General features: G+C 39.4%; 1 protein-coding gene across 11 annotated transcripts in view; it reads left to right on the plus strand.

Moving 5' to 3' along the window:
• Positions 1–19,467, plus strand: part of MYBPC1 (myosin binding protein C1) — an 80,664-nt gene that overhangs the window by 31,260 nt on the left and 29,937 nt on the right. For 7 of the 11 annotated variants that reach the window (XM_052790405.1, XM_052790395.1, XM_052790394.1 and 4 more), the window contains 11 exons: positions 761–796; positions 3,376–3,480; positions 4,928–5,076; positions 5,436–5,553; positions 6,867–6,918; positions 8,521–8,577; positions 12,133–12,299; positions 14,554–14,686; positions 16,336–16,460; positions 17,555–17,660; positions 17,977–18,143. In XM_052790405.1, the coding sequence (XP_052646365.1) occupies positions 761–796; positions 3,376–3,480; positions 4,928–5,076; positions 5,436–5,553; positions 6,867–6,918; positions 8,521–8,577; positions 12,133–12,299; positions 14,554–14,686; positions 16,336–16,460; positions 17,555–17,660; positions 17,977–18,143 (1,215 nt within the window). The remainder of the gene's footprint in view (positions 1–760; positions 797–3,375; positions 3,481–4,927; positions 5,077–5,435; positions 5,554–6,866; positions 6,919–8,520; positions 8,578–12,132; positions 12,300–14,553; positions 14,687–16,335; positions 16,461–17,554; positions 17,661–17,976; positions 18,144–19,467) is intronic. The other 4 variants (XM_052790397.1, XM_052790404.1, XM_052790403.1 and 1 more) reach the window with 2 other exon arrangements.

The following is a 19,467-nucleotide window of genomic DNA, read 5'->3' on the forward strand; positions in this document are numbered from 1 at the left end:
CCATCATGATAGATGTGACATGGGCAAAATTTCTCCATTGCTTGCTTAATATGTTTTTTAAAATCAACTGTGAATGAAACAGAGATATTGAACACAAGAAAACGCTTTGCAGGGTGTCAAATGAAAAACATGCTCCTGATTATCTTCATTGTCCTAAATGATCGCATTGTCTTGATTTCTCCCAAAAGAATTTGCATTATTAACTTTGGGCTGAATGCTATCTGTAAAGTCAGTAGCAGTACATTTATTTACAGTACTACAGGATCTCATTGGTAAAAGCTAAATATATAAATGACATTGTGAATCACAAAACCCTAAAATTTAACTTTAACTATTTATCATTTTTCTGCTCAACCTAGATAAATAAACAGACTATTTAATAATTCAAAGTACTGACCCCTCAGATAAATATTGAACAACATAAATTCATCTGTTATCTGGAACTACAGAAATCATGAAGAAAACATCAGCTTCATGGAACCCTTCTAAATATGAACTACGAAAAAGGGAAATCTTGAATGGGAATTAAACTAAACTAATTTAGATTTTCTAGAGAATAGGGGGAAAGATTTCTGAGGTTTTTTTCTCAGCTGTTCACTTCCTTGTTCTGGTATTCCAGTAGGTCCTCATGGGTATGGTTCTAAATATCTAGTCTAATCTGCTTGCATGAAGAATCAGTGTTCTTAAAATCCCAGTGATCTGAGGTCAGTGAAGCTGTGATCTCTGAGCTGGTGTCATCTAAATTGCTCTTCCCTTTCAGATGGGATGTCTAAGCCAGCGGAAAGAAAAGATTCAGGTGAGACCTCCTGAAAAACATGATGAAACACTCCAAAATTTACATAATACAGTTATTATTAATACTTGATTTCTTAGATACAATATTTAATTTTATTTTCATTGTTTATACAGTATCAAACTGTAGCTGTTGAAATACTTTTAGGTATCGGAGCAAATAGGCTTCTAGCAGCTAAACCAGGAGTGAGAGAAGGCTCTGCTGCACAGGACAGGACATGTACCAGTATTTTACACATACATACATACCTATCTATCTATATCCATTTCTATATAGATAGATATGCAGCTATTCCCTTCCTCCTCAGCCTACAGGGTGACAGTGGCTTACCTGAATGCCACACACAAGCCCCAGGAGATTGTAGGAGAACAGCTTCTTCACACAGCTCAAAGGACGGTGGGGCAAACTTAGCAAAGTCATAACCTCTTTCTTCCTACCCTGGCAGGTAACGCATACTACACCCACTTTTGTGGTTTCAGGATTTGCAGCCTCTGGAACAAAATGAGCAGCAGGTACTTCAACCATGGTTATTGACCTGGCATAGCTGCCTATGCCAGCCCCCTGAGCCAACCTCAAGCCCACGTTTTGTTCAGTTTGTTTAATAAATAGGAAAACGTTAATATCTAAAGGTGACGATAATATTTAGGTGTTATTTTATGTGGTACCGAATTAATGACTCTATGTAAGCTTCTTCCATTTATTAATATCCTTTTTCCATTTCACCCTGTGACGTGTTAGGTTTGTTACTGCACGTGACCAGGTCCCGTACCAAGCATTGTCACATCATTCTGTTCACACCAGTAACCATCACTTGTTCTTACATTGTTTCCATATACTAGCACGTTATACTGGCATAATCTAAACACCTAGATTATAGAGAGAGTATATATAGATGTGTATCTATATATATTTGTGTTCATGTATGTCTATGTATATGTTGTCATATATGTGTATATACATGTGTGTATATACATGTAAGAAATATTGTACAAGCAGACATATACAGAGGTGTTAGGCACACCACCCATAATTCACTGAAAGACTGAAAGGCAAAGATTTTATAGCAAAGCTACCTAGCATTTCTGTACCTTTTTAAAATTCCTATTAGGCTTTAGGATAATAAAAACAGTTTGGTAGCATTTTCCCATGGTTGTCATGAGTTGTGGTCCATTCCTGAGTGATGGAAATTTTCATGAGTTAAAAAGGTTACCATAGCAGTAATCCCTACATAGTAGGAAGACAATTCTGACTTGTGGCAAATGAGTTTCTACAGAAAATACTGAGCAGGGAAAGGAACTTTTAATTTCAAGACCAGGGTTTGACTAAGTGAGAAGAGTTGTGTGACTGGTTCCTCATTTATGCTAGTTATGAAACCAAAACCAAAAGAGTATTGGATAAACTATAAAAAGCTACCTTTGCTTCTGAAACAACGAAAAGTTCAAGGGGAACAAGGGAGCTGCAGCTCTGATTTGAGAGACAGATGGCTTTGTTAATTATAGCTGTACATTTCTACATTTGCTCTGCTCTTCAGTACTACCACAGCAGCACTGGCTTTACTCTGTTTCCCCTGTGCACTAGCAATAACTCCTCAAAAAAAGGAGATTTGGCATTTGGACTCCACAAGTTCTCACCTGGAATATGAGACACAGGTTTTGCCTCTCTGCAGAAAGGGAGCAAGTAACGGACAGATGTTCACTGCCTTGCTTTCCCTGCCTTTTCTGTTAGGAATCAGCTTTGACCATGGTTTTGCGTGTATTTGCCTGAGATGTAACTGCGTAGCACAAAGCCAGGGCTGTTTGGATGAGCAGAAAGGCCAGAAACGCACAGCTGTGCTGGTACAGTTCTCTGCCCTGGGGAGACCGCTCGCTTGCTGCTTCTCTCAGTACCGTTGCTCCTTTTCGGTTCCAAAATCCCAATTTCCAGAAGAGAAGGCACTGTGTCTGAACATATGACACAATCATTTCCATCTGACAAACTATTTTTCTGTAAAATATCAGCCAAAGCCCATGGCAGGACATGGTACTGACTGATCCCCAAACTCTCTGCTTCTATCATGGTAGAAAAGAACAAAGTTCAAAAGTAAGCTTCATCCCTGCCCTATTTTTTGGACAAGGAGGAAAAACTAGCTTGTACAATTGACTGAGTTTGGGCTTGAGAGAGACCCACTGAAACTATGCATCATACGTGTTTTGTTTGTGCTTATAGCTGTTTGTGTTTTCAGAACCTCCATCTCTTCTGAAAAACAAAGAGCTGACCTTTGTGCATTGCCTCTGTAAAGCACTCATGGTTGAATGCTGATGCCATTTGAGTTGCTCAGTACCCGTCTTGGCTGATCAGGTTCCCCTCTCTTCCTCCTTGATAGTTTCATTTTCTGTCACCAGAGGTAGCGTTCTTGCAGGAACTGTACACAATGTGACAGCCAAGCAATGGATGTCAGTGTGAACAAAAACTTACATACCTTTCAGGACATCTGAAGAGAGAGGTAATAGGGTTAGAGAGTTTAGTAAGTTCAGGTAAGTGTATTTTGGAGGGAGTAAAACACACTCAGATGATTGACATTTCTCTCTCTATCTGCATCTCAGTATGGTCTATTGGAGAAGGAGCTCCAGAAGAGACGGAAAAACACGATGACTCCCAAAGATCCACTTTATTCATCGAAAAACCTCAGAGCGGTTCAGTGAGCGTTGGTAAGTGCTTAGAAACAAAATCAAAAGCGACTCCCAGAGACACAGAGACTGAGGCAGAAAGGATGTGCAGTTCCTGTGACACGCGGCTTCTGCTCTCAGCTGCAAGTACTTCCACGGATTTTAGGTGGATGTGAACTCCACTCTTTGAAGGCAAGAAGGACTGTACGAAGAGGAGCAAACCCCAACTGTTTAATTCAAGACAAGCTCAAAATCTAATAGTTTACTGAGCACAGGGAGTAAGAGGTATAGTTTCTGGAGAAGAGACCTGGTTACTGTGATGCTGTTGGCCGTACTGTTATTGATATGTCAGGAAGGTCTACCCAAAGGCCTGCAGCATACCTCAGAGATTGCCAGGTCAACTTTTGTACCCTACAGTTGTGTGTAAATTAGCAAGCAGACTAATAGGAGCAGCTCTGTAGGGAAGCTGGTAGGGTCACCCCCACTGTAACCACTCTGGGGGACTTGCTTTGGACTAGGTCTGGTTTAGTCCAGTGGTCTATATACCTATTAGCAGTTGGAGCACAGCTGGTAAACTCTCAGAGCACATCTTTGGTTTTAATTTCACCCCGGAGGAATCCAGTTCAAGCACTGTGAGGACTTTCTGTGTTGTGAACCAAAGCACAGTAAATGGGGATGGTCAGGAATTTCACTTCCCACCTGCACTCCTGAGCCATACGATTCCGGTAAGGTTGTACCCGAAGCAGGGTGGCAGCAATGGTGAGAAGTTCAGGACAGGCTACTTAATATCTCTGTTATGTGCTTGGGTACACTAAGACGTGGTCAGATAGGGGTTTTGATTTTATGCATGCCTATTATTTTTCTCAGTTTCTGAGTAGAAAAAGAGCATTTGGGGAGGAATTATTTGGAAAATAAATATAAGGAGTTAACTGTATTCTCCTCTGGAGCCCAGGAATGTTAGGATGGAAACTCAGCAGGGGCTGGGCAGTGGTGTTCTGAAAATTGGGCTAACTTTTGCTGTTCCCAAATTACTGTTTAGAGAAGACTCTTTCCCCTCCCTTCTCAGCTTAAAGAATTCAGGATAGAAATGCATGAAGAGCTCCAGGCTTTCTTTTCCAGACTGGAGTTTATTCGTGTTACAACTGCCCGGTAGACTAGGAACACCTGTGCTTGTTTTAAGCAAGGAAATTCAAATATTGGGAACACTTTGCCCATGACAACACGGAGTTTTGCCTCAAGTAATTTATCCTGCTTCTCAGTGTCTCAAGCTCCACATTGACATGGGCAGAAGGCTTCCAGACCCAGAATCATTAATCTCTGTAACACTGCAGTACTTTCATAGCCTGTGTGACTCCATCTGATTCTTACTGTTGTGGTAGAGCTAGCACATGGAGACTGGAAGGAGCAGTAATAAAAGAAACTTGTACAGACGTTACTGACTAACCACATGTTCCTTAATGCCTGCATTATTCTTTTCTCTTTTTAAAAGGTGGGAATATTACATTTATAGCCAAAGTAGAAGCCAAAGATCTTCTCCGAAAGCCAAATGTTAAGTGGTTTAAAGGAAAATGGATGGACCTGGCCAGTAAAGCGGGGAAGCACCTGCAGCTGAAAGAGTCCTTTGAGCGTCACACTAAGGTGTGTCTTTGCTTTTCCTTCTTACGGTGGCAAAGCTCCAAAGAGAGCTTAAAGATCAGTTTAAGACAACAGGTAGAAATTCAAGAGCAGTGCATTCTAACCCAGGCTTCCCCACGCAGATTTCAGTGATGATCTCTGACCCTGCACAGAAGCAGGCTTTTCTGCTCTCCCAGCGCAGGACAAGTAGTGGTGGCAAAATCAAAGTTTTCTGTTGCTGTTTCTGGGTTCCAGTTTCTTTCCAGAGCCCTTTATCTGAGTTATTCCTTGCTCCTGGTTTAGGCCTGAAAGACTAATCTTTTAACTTCTGCTTTGTGCAAATGTATCCCCTACATTAATGAACAATTATGTTTTATTTTTAGATTCACACATTTGAGATGCATATCATTCAAGCTAAGGAAAACTATGCAGGGAACTATCGCTGTGAAGTATCTTATAAGGACAAGTTTGATAGTTGCTCTTTTGACCTTGAAGTCACTGGTAAGATTCCACTTGTGTCTGTAAAGCTTTATAAAGATTTCTTTTTTCTTTAACCTGAAATGCCACCTAATTTTGTTCAGAACCTTTAAATGAAGTAATGCTTAAAGTGAACATTTTTAGCATAGAGCTCAGAGAATTTTCTTAAGTGTCTGTAATTTATTGTTTAAATGAACATTGGGACAGATAGCATGCGAGATATTTATCCAAAAATTAGCAAAGCTGACAGATAAAACTGGTATTGAATTAAAATCAGGCTCTGGCACACAAGACAGAGAGCTAGGCTTAGGGCTATCCAGAGAGTGAGGCTTCCTCTGGCAGCGTCCGAGCAGAGGGACATGGAGTGGTCACGGCTCGCCAGTGCTTTGCACCCTCATCGGCATGGTATGGTCATATTCCAGAAAGCTGTTTCTTCCACTCTTCATCAAAATAAAGCATAGCACAATGTGGAGAGCACTGGAGAGTCATGCCTTTGTCTACTTCTGTGTTATAAAAGGCCTTACTCTGGCAAACATTAACCCACAGGCTTATCTTTTCCTTCAAGAGCAGTTCTGCCAGCACAACAGCACACACATACCTGCACGATCAGACCGAGAAAGACGAACCTCTTCCGAAACGCCAGCGCCGCCAGCCAGTGCACAAAATAGTTGTTCACCCTCATAAAGCACACATACCAAACGGCCTAGACCGGGCTGTTCCTTCACCAGTCAGGGGAAGCCGGTCATGGTTAAGGGGACATTTGTCGGCTCACTGCCAGCCGGAGGGGCTCGGGTCGGTGTATGTATTCAGAGGTCAGCGAGGCGGGGGCCAGCCTGGCTGCACCCATTCACTGGCTGTGGATCAGAATTGTTTAATCTGATTCAGGCTGGCACAAATAGGTAATTCACACGAGGGGGATTCTTCCTGGCACTAAGAATCAATGTGAGTCTGTAGCTGTAGAGAAGACTGTCTCTTTCCTCTGATGCTGAGCATACTGGGAAAGTGCAAGATGCAAGCAGGAGAGAAAGCATAGGGAGTGGGAAGACAAAAAGGCCAGAGCCTGTGTATAGGCAGGAAGGGGATCAGAGAGAAACAGCACAGAGACAGATCTCCTATGCAGAACTGCAGAAAGTATTTTAGAGAAATGCATTAATTAAACTTAGCTTAGCACTGAGCAGCTTTGCATTTATCAGAACTTAATGCCAAAGGAGACACACAAACTGTGGTCACTTTTATCAGGAAACTGAACAAATTTCATATGCCAAATTACACTGATTACATAAATTACATTAATTTCAAATTATGTTTTTAATTCCTGTATTACTGTTATTTCATAGAATCTTCCCAAGCTGCTCCATCCATTGACATCAGATCTGCTTTCAAAAGAAGGTAACTTCAAACAGTGATCCTGTGAAGCTCCTCAGTAATGGATGGATGCTGGTAGCATGCACAGAACTTGCATCAGTCTTGGCAGACAATTGTATCAAGTACTTTAAAAAAATGTTTTTGTAAATAAAGATTAAAGAAGTGGGGTTTAGGGTAGTTGGTAGTGGGTAGAATGAAATAGTTACAACACATAGTACATATGATATTAAATACTCTACCGTGAAATTACAATGTCATTGCTTTAAGGGAAAATGGAATATTTAAGGCAATTAAATATATGTTTCTTTAGAGGTTTTTAAAATCGTATTTTCATTCACTAAAATATTCTACCTCATGTTTCCTGAAAGTTGTCAGCTACAGTATGAAAGTTCCTGGTCCCAATCCTGTACTGATTAAAAGCAGAGAGAAAATTCACACTGATTTCAAGAAGATGGGATCTGGCCTTATGTTACCTTACAGCAAAAAAGTGTGTCATAAGGCCATCATTACAGAAAAACTACAAACAATATATTGCAGAGGACATAAGATAAAGCATTGTGTCTTAAGTTTTGTTACCTTTGTGATAAAATAGCAATTCAAACGAGTATAGGCGTCATCTTTACATTTTATGGAGAAAATTGTCTTACAAGGACAGAAATATTCAGAATGAAATTGTTTTACAGACAGAAAATGAATTTTTTTGTTATTTTACAGATACAAGCAAAGCTGTGATTCAGAAGTGACTGCTTTTATTTAGCGGGATTTGATTTAAAGAGTAAATACAAAAGATATTACACTCAAGGTGCACTCCTTTCTTGAGCACATTTTAAAAAAACTGCAATAACTATTCTGCCCAAGCAGATGAGGACATCTGAATATTGTCTGATTTTCTAAGTAATATCTTGCATGCAAAATCTGGGATGAAATATTGGCATCATTTGATTTAACATTTGCAGGATTTTGCCCTCTTTACAATTACTAAGGGCATTTCTTTTGCCTGTATGTATGTGCTTTATTATAAGGTATTACTGCTTAAGGTCACATTATAGAAAGAAATGCACCTTCACAAGACTGTGATTCTATCTGTAAAAATGTACAATGTACTGTTTCTTCTTTTTTTAACTGATTTCTCCCTTCATTTAGAGAAAGGTTAAATGTTAAATGTAATGCTTTGCAATCAGTATTTGACACAGCTATGCATTGTTAAAAGCACCACCCAGCAATGCGAATCTTTGTTTCACATTCACAGCAAAAGATCAGCACAAGCCCTTTGTTTTTATACACATACACTATGGAAATAAAAAACAAAGCTCATTGTGTTGACTAGCTCACATTTATTTGTGTTACTGAAATCTAACACAAATCTTGGCAAATTTATGTATGCAGTTACAAAAATTTGTCACCAAAGTGTAATAACAAGCAATACAAACCTTTGTGTTATTTTTCACAAGTGCCTAAGAAAACATAATTTCATGTGAAAAAGAATACAAGTTTGTGTTGATTTTATACCATTATTTGTGTGTCTGGACAGTGTTGAGTATATGAGACATGTAGAGCGTTTGCAATGTGTGTTGTCTAAGTCTTCCTGTATTAAACAAAGATTTGATTTTTTTCTATTAATAACAGCGGTGATGGACAAGACGATGCAGGAGAACTTGACTTTAGTGGTCTCCTGAAACGTAGGTGAGAACCAAGTGATGCAGTGAGCAGGTGTGGATTGCAAACCATTAGGTTCTCACACAGAAAGAGTCAGGTGTAGCATTAATAACTTCTTAAGAATTTTCTGACCTTTCTTTTTTTTCAATGTTTCTAACTATTATTCTCATAGTATAATATGCAAGTGTTCAGTTAATTGTACCTTTAACTGTGCAGAAAAGAAACCTCAGATTTGAGTGCACTGGGAAAAAAGTGAGCCGCAACCTAAAGAGGCCAATAACATTTAGTTTACTTGCTATTTCTTTTGTGTTTGCATGAAGGGTAGAGGGAACCATTTCCTACACAGGGATGAGCAGTTCAGAAAATTGAGTCTGGTGCAAGAATAAAAAACTGCAAGGGAGAAATTTTTACCTCTTTGGGTGCATCTTAATTTGATTTCATAAGCATCCTGATATGAAAAATCATATGTCATGCTTTCAAACCATAGACATTGGTATTAATTCTTTGTAGCTTTCTGTTTCAATATGTGCACACAAATATTCAATGGTGTTTTATTCAACTTAAATGCTGTGATGGAGAAAAACTTGGGCATGTGTTTCTCTGGTTTGCCTTGAAAATCTGGTGTTATAATAGTTATGCCTCTAGCTATTTCAGATCTTAAACCCAGTTTAGTCTTTTAACAGGTTAAGACAAGATAGTTAATTCGTCATTTTTTTAAATTTATCACAGAAATTCTATATGCCATGGAAATCAATGGCAACTGACCAGAGAGAACTGGAAAAGGAACTAGATCCTTTATCTCATCTGCCACTTACTCTGAAAGAGGAAAACCCAATATGCAGTATTAATGACATAAAAAGTTCACAATGGGCTCATGAGCTATGATGGTGAGGATAGTATTTAAGCAACTAAAGCAAACAGGAAAGGCTGAACATAAAAGTACGCAGTGAAAGAATTACCTGAACCAATTCAAATCCACCAGGTCTTTGGTTTTTTAATCTTCTCATCCCTAATTAGGATCTGCAGTTTGACTTTTTATCATACTAATACAACTTACCAGGACTGTTCTCATGACTGCCTGTGGGGTGTTTTATTAGCAACATGAGAGTTGCATGTAAGAGGTCTTGCTGGTTTTGTGGAAAGAGAAATGTGATTTAAGAGTCATTATCACTTCGCTAACAAGTAACACACATGTTTTGTAAGATAAATACTGTATAGCCATATAAACATAGTATACCTATCATGTGGTTAATGGGCAAAGCAAACTTTTAGTTTTTAAACACCATTATTTGATATTGGTCAAATAATAGGTTCATCACCTCCTTGCTTCAGGCACTGACATGCAACCTCACAGTTCCGAGCTTAATTGAGTATGATTGCTAATTAAGCCCCAGTGCGGATATTAGTATCCATTTTTATGAAGACAAATACACATTTTTGTAACAATTTTTTCAAGAGGCAATGTTGCAGGTGCATTCCTTTTCTTTTGTATGGTTATATTACCAAGGAAAGAGCTAGAACTTTTCACCTGTGGTGCATAATACTTGAAACATGTTTTTAAAAAAAACCTAAATGCATGGAATCTATATACTGCCTATTTTCTAATTTCGTGCTGGTCTTGCAGGAAGAAAAACCAGTTCTTATCTTGGTAAGCCACTCTGTGACTGGTTATGCTTCGTCAATGCAATGGATCAGTAACGGCACGAAATTCCAAAAGGCACAAGATCTCAAAAACACTCAAACATTTAGGTCCTTTTTTTTAAAAATACATCTTTCAACGAAATGCACATTTTCGGGGAAAAGATCTGAAAGCGATTTTGCGGAGAGGTCAGTCTGCTCAGGAAATTCCAAGCATTGTTTGCCCACTACCCACAGCAGAACCTGTTGTGGTGTCAGAACAAAGTTGGTTTGCTCTGAGCGTCAAAATTTGTTCTCCAGTTACACAAGAGGGAAAAAGAGTCTGGAATTAATTATTTCAAGCTGGTTGAAAATCAGGATACTCTAACTGATCCTCATTCTCAACTACTGCCTGATTTAATGGGGTACATTATCTCGATTCCCATGGAGCGTACCTCTCCTTAGCAAGGACAGGCGTTACATGGCAAGCGGCCAGCCCTGGGAGAGGAGAATGCCACCCCATGGGGTGTGTCAGCTTTTACATTTATTTGCAAGCTGATCTCGACTTGCCACCATGCAGAAGGAATCTCACTGAAACGCCAGTGTTCGCTGTACATAGTCAGCCTCCCCAAAGCATGAGCACAGATAAAAGTAAAAGGAATGAAACATAAAATTTCATACCTGAGATTGTCTAACAATAATTCTAAGATAACAATGTAAGTATTTCAAAGATTCCTCAGTGAGAAGTTCTTTTCTTTTTGAAATAACACTGGCATATGAAAATTAATAAACCTCATGGATTAAAAAGCAAAGTAGTTTTCCATAGTTCCTCATCCAACAACCATGCAGAGATTCTCAGGGACTCCCAGTGCTATTTCTGCATATGTTAAAGAAGATTCTCTATCAGACTTAATAGAGCTCAGCTCTAACAGTGTCTCACTCCAAAGCTCAGTCTTTTTTTATTTCTCAAATGTTTATTTTCTCACTCTCTTCTCAAAAGTACTGATTTTGTAAGACTAACTAGATCAAATTAGAATGACCCTGGTCTGATCCTCCTGAATGTGCAGGAAAAAATGTCTAGATTTCTGCTCCAATTCCCGGATTGTTCTAGCAGTTGACTTTTTTGAGCTGAGCTATCAATATAAAAAATTATCGTTTTGTTTAGGATGCTTCCATTGTTCTCTCATTTCATGGCTGCCATTGTGAAAATAATTATACTTCTTTTTATTGGTTGTCTTAGCCCGAAGTTGCAGATAGTAATTGAAACTTCTGTATAAAGGTGATGCTATTCACACAGGCCTCTGAAAACACTTCCTGCTCTTAAGACTGAGATAAACATGGAAGCCAACAGATCCATCTTGCAAGTCCAAGCTGGTGTGGAAACCTCCAGTTCCTATCCATATGCCAACTTTAAGTAACTCTGAGAAGCACTGGTGTAACTATAAACAGACCCAGATTCCCTTGGATTTCAATGTCCTTTCATTGGTCACCCCTAGTAGCAGTTACAGGGACTCAGGGTTTGAAAGCATTTTTATATAATTATGAAATATATGCATTAGTCAGATCTCAGTGGTGCCATCATAAATTGTAACTGATTCCACTCAAGTTACAACACATAAAATTGATTTAAGTGGGATTAGCCCATATGCTATTGTAGTACTACATTTTCAAATTGTATTTTTTCTTTTAAATAATGAAGTGATGTAAAAACTCTCATAACTGATTACATCAGAAAAGGCCATATTAAGACTTATATCCAAATTCTGCCTGAAGTAGTGTAAAGTAAGGTGTGAATGTCATTCTGAGCTATTCCACTTGCACTGACTGACATAAAATAATATGATGGTTGCCTTCAAATTTTGATCAAAACATTTCTAACCTCACCATAGATTCAGCTTCACCTTTTTTATAGTGTGATAAAGCCTCGCTAACTCTTCTCCCATAATTTTATTTTGCTACTGTTAGGGAGATTAAACAGCAAGAGGAAGAACCTGAGGTAGATGTGTGGGAGCTCCTGAAGAACGCGAATCCCAGTGAATACGAGAAGATTGCTTTTCAGTATGGTATCACTGATCTGAGAGGCATGTTAAAGCGTCTGAAGCGCATGCGCAGGGAAGTGAAGAAGAGTGCAGGTATGGATAAGGCAGACTATTCTTATGTTCAGCAGCTCAAACATGAACATCCACCTTAAAAAACCCAAACTTGCTTTATTTCCATGTAAGGGGACTTGCACGCTACAAGTCAAGCCTTATTACTGCAAGGAATTAATTGGAAGAAGGCTTTGGTCCACTGTGGTTAGCGTAAACACTCTAACCTATTCCGTGCTTACCAAAAGCATCCCCCCCTCTTGGCCAAACAGTAGTTGCAACTGGAACAAAGTCCCCCAGTTGTGTGGAAGGGTGTTACCTGATCAAACAGTATGGAAATTAGACCTTGTGTTATCATTAATATCTTCTGCTCTGAAATAGACTCACTCCAAACACATTGTTTGCTCTTCATAATTTCATTTTGCACTTTATCTGACACTCCTCTGAAATCCCACGTGTACTAAAAACCCTCCACCCTGCGTTGGGTGAGGACGTTCAGGCCTGTCTTTCCCCATCTACCCTACTGAATAGTACTAGTGGTGTAATACATACATAAATATAGATATGTGTTTATCTTATGTGTATATATTTGCGAATATAAAATATATGTCGCATAATACGTATACACACACAGACACGCATATAAATACAACACACTATCCATTATACTCTTGTGGCATTTGCTTGTTCATGGAGAGCATTTCAGACCTGGATGCAATGTATACACCTGCTGTTCCACTGGTTTCCTGGAGGAGTCCCTTTTGTGTAGGTGAAATCCTCCACAAATCCAGCTGTAATCCAGCTGCCTGATATACCCTCTCTCCTCATCCATTACCTCACATCATAACGTGTGTTATGTTCCTACACATTAATTTTTATTTATATTTTTCATTTGCTGGTATATCTGATTCTGGCCACAGTTGAGGGAGGGAGAAATGAAGTCGGTGGGCTTTGGCTGAGCCACTGGGGCAGTTTCTGTAACCAGTGGAGCTCTCAAGTGGTCGAAGCCCAGGGAAACTCCTCATTTTCCCCCAGGAGTCCAGAGCAGGGCTGGAAGCTGGGGCAGGAATTGTGCGGCTGGCAGGAAGAGCTGCTCCCTACCCAGTGCATCACATGGGAGTGCCTCAATATTTTACTGGGAAAGGGGCATCTCTTAGTTCCTGGGACCAGTCTGTCTGGTGCCTCTCCCCAGTTTGCTGTTGAGTAGGATGGAGCTTCCAGCCATATCAGGATTTTTCAGTGGACAGGGTTTTCCCTACAGGAGGGGCTCTAGATGTTGGGGAAAATGTCTATCATAGTGACAGGATGAGAGTAGGGTGTTCTTCCCCTCACACCACCTTTATTATAAATTGGAAACTTCTACACTGCAACAAGATACATAAAAAATCCTTTTCAGACTTAATAACTCTACTCCTGTTATGTCGATATATCCGGTCTTCTGCAAGCAGACATATGCATGATATAAACCTTAGCAGAAATTGATTACTTAGCCGTGGGCAATTTGTTTGAGGCACCATTTATTTATTTATTTTTGAGACACAGATATCTGCTCCCCTGGGTCTGACTTTTGTGGCTGGCAATATCTAAATGTTGATCTTAAAGTGTTTTGAAATGTTTGAGTTGCATCTGGCCTTACCTTGCCCAGAACAACTTGGCCTACATTTGCACATCTCAAAGAACCTTTTTGAAAAGCCCCATTAGGATTCACAGACTGAGAACTTTTGCCTGGTTTCAAATATTTTTGCAAATGTTTTGCAGCTGTAACATTCACAAGTGGAACTGCAATGTACACCTTGCAACCTACCAAAAGAATCAGGAAAGTTAATTTGGCTTTTAGATAAACCAATGTGTTTATTCTGATAGTGGGAAGCTCAGTAGGAATTTCAGCTTAAAATTCCCTGTTAACGTGCATGGCAGTGCTAATAGAGAAGTCCCTTGTAACAGATCCATCGTAAATGATTCCATGGCACCAGCTGTATACCATTTTATTCTGACTTCTCAGCAAGCTGTAAAAGCTACATCTACCCAGTCCCATTCAGAATACAGTCACACTGCAAAGTCATGAAGAGATACTAGCTTGAACTTCGTCAGGATAATCAGATCTGCATAGGTTTGCACTTACTCTAATGTTTCTAGAAAATAAACTGATTCATGTGGACTAGCCTAAGAATATAGATTGATGCGTAACACCATGTGCATGTATTCTGACAGCTTTGGTGAGGTTTATGCAATGTCATTTCAGCATTCATATTCTTGTTTTCTGATCTTCTTTTATAATAACACTTGGCTTCCACAACAGCTTTTGCCAAAGGTCTTGATCCTGCATATCAGGTGGACAAAGGAGGTAAAGTAAGGTTCATGGTGGAGCTAGCAGATCCAACGGTGGAACTCAAGTGGTATAAAAATGGCCAAGAAATACGACCAAGTGCAAAGTAAGTGGTTTTATTGTATGTAAGCAAAAAAAATGGGTACCCATGTACTTCCCTGACGAGTGTGTTGCATAGATCTATCTCTTTGCTCAGGTTGCACCAACTTTATTTCTGATTTTCATTATATGTGAAAAGTATGCAAATGATGCTATATAGCTCATAACCCAGAAAAGTCCACTGTATGTTAAATGTTAATGCAGATTGGCTCCTTTGCCTCAAGAGAAAAGAATTAAAGTTCCTCAATCAAATATGGAGCCATTTCCTACTTGGTAGTTTGTAAAAAATTGGGAAGCACTGTGAGTAAATAAATCACTTGTCCTCAGTCCTATGTCTGAAGGAGGTCAGAATCTTTCTACAGTAATTGGGTGCAAAGAGGAGAGATGTTTAACATCACATACTTACCCACCTGGCTCATAAACCACCCGAGGAAAGGGGAGCAAGGTTTGTCTCACCTCCCCCTACCCAGTTAATGCTCACACTGAAGTCAACAACCTGCATTAGCTCAAAGTGACTTCAGTTGTGTGCAACAGGTCTAGTGTACCCCGAGCTGCTTCATCATCTCTATCACCTGCATACTGGTTTATTCTCTGGTTTTATCTAGAAGAAGTGGCTTTTCAGGTGCAGACACTTGAGTACAGGTAGAGCAATGGCTGGAAGTTGAGCCCAGTCCCTAGTATGGGCACAACCAGCTCTTACAACCTGGTGCAGAAAATCCCATTCCACAGTCAGACACAGCTAGGAATGACGATGTGCAATCAGTAATGCACAACGATGTAAAGTTCCTCAAATGTTCCTCAGCAGCACAATACCCTAGCAACTTTCTCCTCTGCCCTGTGAAAAAAAAATTAGCAAAACTCTCTTACAGAGAAGGGGCAGATTTCCTTCATTCTGTTGCTGCAAGAGTCAATGAAGGATTTCAATTAATATTCCTAGTTGACAAAAAAATGCATAATAAAGACGGTACCTTTTCTTTAGCCCCTATATCTGCCATGAGCAGTTCAGAACTGTTCCGCAGCCAGCTATATGGACACCTCTCCAGTAGAAGGACCTGGACTGAATGCTCCAGTGCATTTCTTCCAGGCTACTGAAGCAGCTGTCAGATGCTAATGAGCTTTGGTCATTACAAACCTGGAGCAGATCTAAACTGGTGACATAAAGGTGAAAGGCTCCATATCCCATTACCAAAACCCCATATCCCATTACTGATCTCTTGTGCCATCTGGCCTACCAATAATATTAACTTCTTAACTTCGGCTATTATTATACTTCACAAAAATGTTAAGAGTGTTGGAATGAGGATGGTGTCCTATTACTGGTTATTTTCATCTTTACTCATCTAGAGTTTCAGAATCCATTTTAATTGCCATCCTTCAGAGTCTGCTCATTTTTTTTATCTTTTCATATCACCCAAGCTAGGGATTTTGGAACAAGTCGTAAGATGCTCGTTGTCACTCTACACCATAGCTCTTTTTGGTAAAAAGTCTATGACAGTTCTGTTGAATCTTGGAAATTGCTTCCCAGGACAATTTTTCCAGTTCTATGTAAAAAAACAGGTTTTTCACCTCTAATAATCCCTAAAGCACTTTCTACATAAAACAAAAGAGGTCCAGCAGTTTTGCTAATGTATCTTTGCTGCATTCCTGTTCAAACAGATACATTTTTGAGCACAAAGGTAACCAGCGAATTTTATTCATCAATAATTGTACGATGACAGACGATGCTCGCTATTACGTAACAGCTGGTGATGAGAAATGCTCCACAGAACTGTTTGTGAGAGGTAACTACGTCAGCTTGCTCCTATTTCACCTGCTGTAGATTGGTATGGCTTCTTTGGCTGCAACAGAAATTAACAGAGAATATCTGGTTCAGTATATTTTTGAATTTGTATTAGTAGCCCTTAGGATCACCCTGTATTTCTGTGATCCCTGACCATTTTTTTCCTCATCCTGTATTTAGCAATTTAGTGAAAACCCTGAAATGGGGATACGTTTGATTTCATACTGTGTATTGGGATCTAGTGGGGCTGTAGTCCCGTTCATAGTTTTAAAACCATTTTGGAGACTCATCTGTCATAGCGTTGGCTTTCCCTAACACTACCCTTAGGTACCTGATGACCCCGGTACTCTTGGGCCAACAGATCTGTTTCAAGTACCCTCAGATCAGGATTTCTAGCAGTTAGTTTTCATTCCATCTGCACAGATTTAACGGAAGACTCTATCAAAAGCTATGAATGGGTGGCCATTTCTTCACCCTTTTTGCTCTCACAGTGTTGATAGTCTTACTGATAATATTCATGGCATTACTCACACATGCGCAACAAAACAAACGGAAAAACAAAACTTACATTGAAAGAAAAAAATCATCAAATATTTCAGAAAGCTATTTAAAATAATGGAGCCCACTGCCCCTATAAATATCATAGGATAACTCGTACAATCTCTTACTATTAAATAAACTTGAGTTTTGACAGCAGAAATGGGTTAAACCAATAAGGGCACCACGTTATGTCATCAGGTCATCTTATTGTGCATAACGGGCTATAAGACCTAATGAAAATGCAGCTTTATGAGAGGGATCTGTGGGAGGCAAGAGGGGAATGTCAGCTTCTCATGTCGATCTGCCTGGACAAACTGTCAATAAAATGGGACACAGGGCAGGTATTAATCTGAACAAATGTTATATTTTTATTTAGCACATTTCTTACCAGCATCTTAATGAGCAATCGCTTTTCTGCTTTAAGGCAGAAAAAGCTGCACTAAAACTGATATTACAATTTTAAAGTACTATCATCTTCAATAGCATGATTTTGAAAACCTGTTTCACTTCGTTTTCTCTCTCAGAATGTAAATCTGTAATTTTCTCTTTACAAAGATCCTCCAATTTTGGTGACCAAAGGCCTGGAGGATACCAGTACCTACGTTGGTGAACGAGTAGAACTGAGCTGTGAAGTGTCTGAGGATGATGCAAATGTGAAATGGTAAGCCACACTTTGAACAGATACTGTTTTCCTTGAGAATAAAACTCAGAATATTTTAACTGTAGGCAAAAACGTGGACAGCTTTTTCTATACCAGTGAACCTGAAAATTGTTAAGAAAATCTCAAGAAAACATTATTCAAAAATGTAGCAACAGCAAAAATATCCTTACACATTCATGGATGAGTTTGTTTAACCTTTTCTTGTGCCTTAAGTCTTATAAAGTCTTCTTTGGAAGTTTCTATGGGAAAGGTCTATGGGAGTCTTATTTGCACAGGAATTCTATAGGAAAAATAATGATTCTTTGTTTTCCATTAGGTTTAAGAATGGTGTTGAACTTACCAATGAACCTAAATCTCGGTATCGAATCAAGGTTGAGGGTAAAAAGCACACTTTGATCATAGAGGAAGCTGCAAAAAATGACAATGCAACTTACTCAGTAATGACAACTGGAGGCCAATCAGAAGCTAAACTTTCGGTTGATTGTAAGTATCATCCACCTTCCTCTTGAATTCTTATGTCAGAGTCTACTAGCTTACAGAAAGAAATAATTTGCTTGCCTTTTCCTGGGGGTTTAAAGGGAGACTTAATTTCCATACCAATTTCTTTGCTGCAAATCTCCAGAACAGTGACTTGCCTTTAGATGCTGTTTGCAGTAATAGGCAATGAACTAGTCCCGCTTGAAAACTTTCTGTCACTCTGTTAAGATGGAAAACAAAGCTATCCATCCAAAGATATAACAGGTCAACAAAGTGAAATTTTCGAGGGAAGTGTCTGCTTTTCTTTAATCCTTTCAGGTTTTCACAGGAAAGCCAAACCAAGGCTTTTTAGCCAAAATCAGAAAAAAAATATGTTGGAAAAAATAAGCAGTTCTGTAACTAGGCATACTGTTAACAGGCATCACAGTCATTTGACCTGAACTCATAGGCACAAACACACAACTATGTAGCTCCCTCAGTATTGTTTGTGCAATATATTTTTAAAACACCTGTGTTTTTTTGTGAAATGTATGTGCCCATCCTCTAAAGTTATCATACATTATGCATAAACATACGCTGTTCCAGAATACTCATACAGCTTTTAACTGTTTTGTACAAATTGGCAACCTAAGCACAACCAATTCATGCTGTTCTATTATCAAGTTGGAAATTATCTTCCACGGCTATTGAGCTCCGTCATCTTTCCTTTCATGCAACTTCTTCTGAGGATTGTCCAACCAGCTTTCTATAAAACACTGCCTTTCCCATTACTCTTTGTTTCCTACATCTGATTATAGTCAGGGATATTTACTGCATACATATGGTACTGTGTGTTCAGCCTGGTCTACAGCATCTAATCTTCCAGAAAGTGGAAGTGAACTGGGGCGCCAGTTCTCAGACTCAAATTTTACAAAAGCTAGTAATATCTGTGGGTATTCATAGGGTGAGTTGAGGCAGTTTAGCAAACGTGAGAACAAGTAGCATATGAAGTTAAGCTTACTGGCCAGTCAGCCTTTGCTACCAGCCTGACAAAACACGTTGAGAACTACAGTCCCCACTTGTGATGAAATACTTTGGTAAATCTCCAAATTATCTTGGATCAGCTGGGAGAGCTATGAGAGCAGTTAGATCACTGTTAAATCACAGGAAAGATGGGTTGTAATCCCTTCTAGTGCATAGGTCTGGGGACACAGGTCTTTCACTTCTTGAAAGTTTCTTACTGGACTCCGGGGGATAGAAACACCCTACCTGCAGCTCCTAAACACCAGAGAGGGGACAGCATTCAAATTATGCTCCTGGGCTTACTTCTTCTACTGGCAATATTCATGGA

Source organism: Harpia harpyja, chromosome 6, assembly GCF_026419915.1.
Source record: "Harpia harpyja isolate bHarHar1 chromosome 6, bHarHar1 primary haplotype, whole genome shotgun sequence".
Lineage (NCBI taxonomy): Eukaryota > Metazoa > Chordata > Aves > Accipitriformes > Accipitridae > Harpia > Harpia harpyja.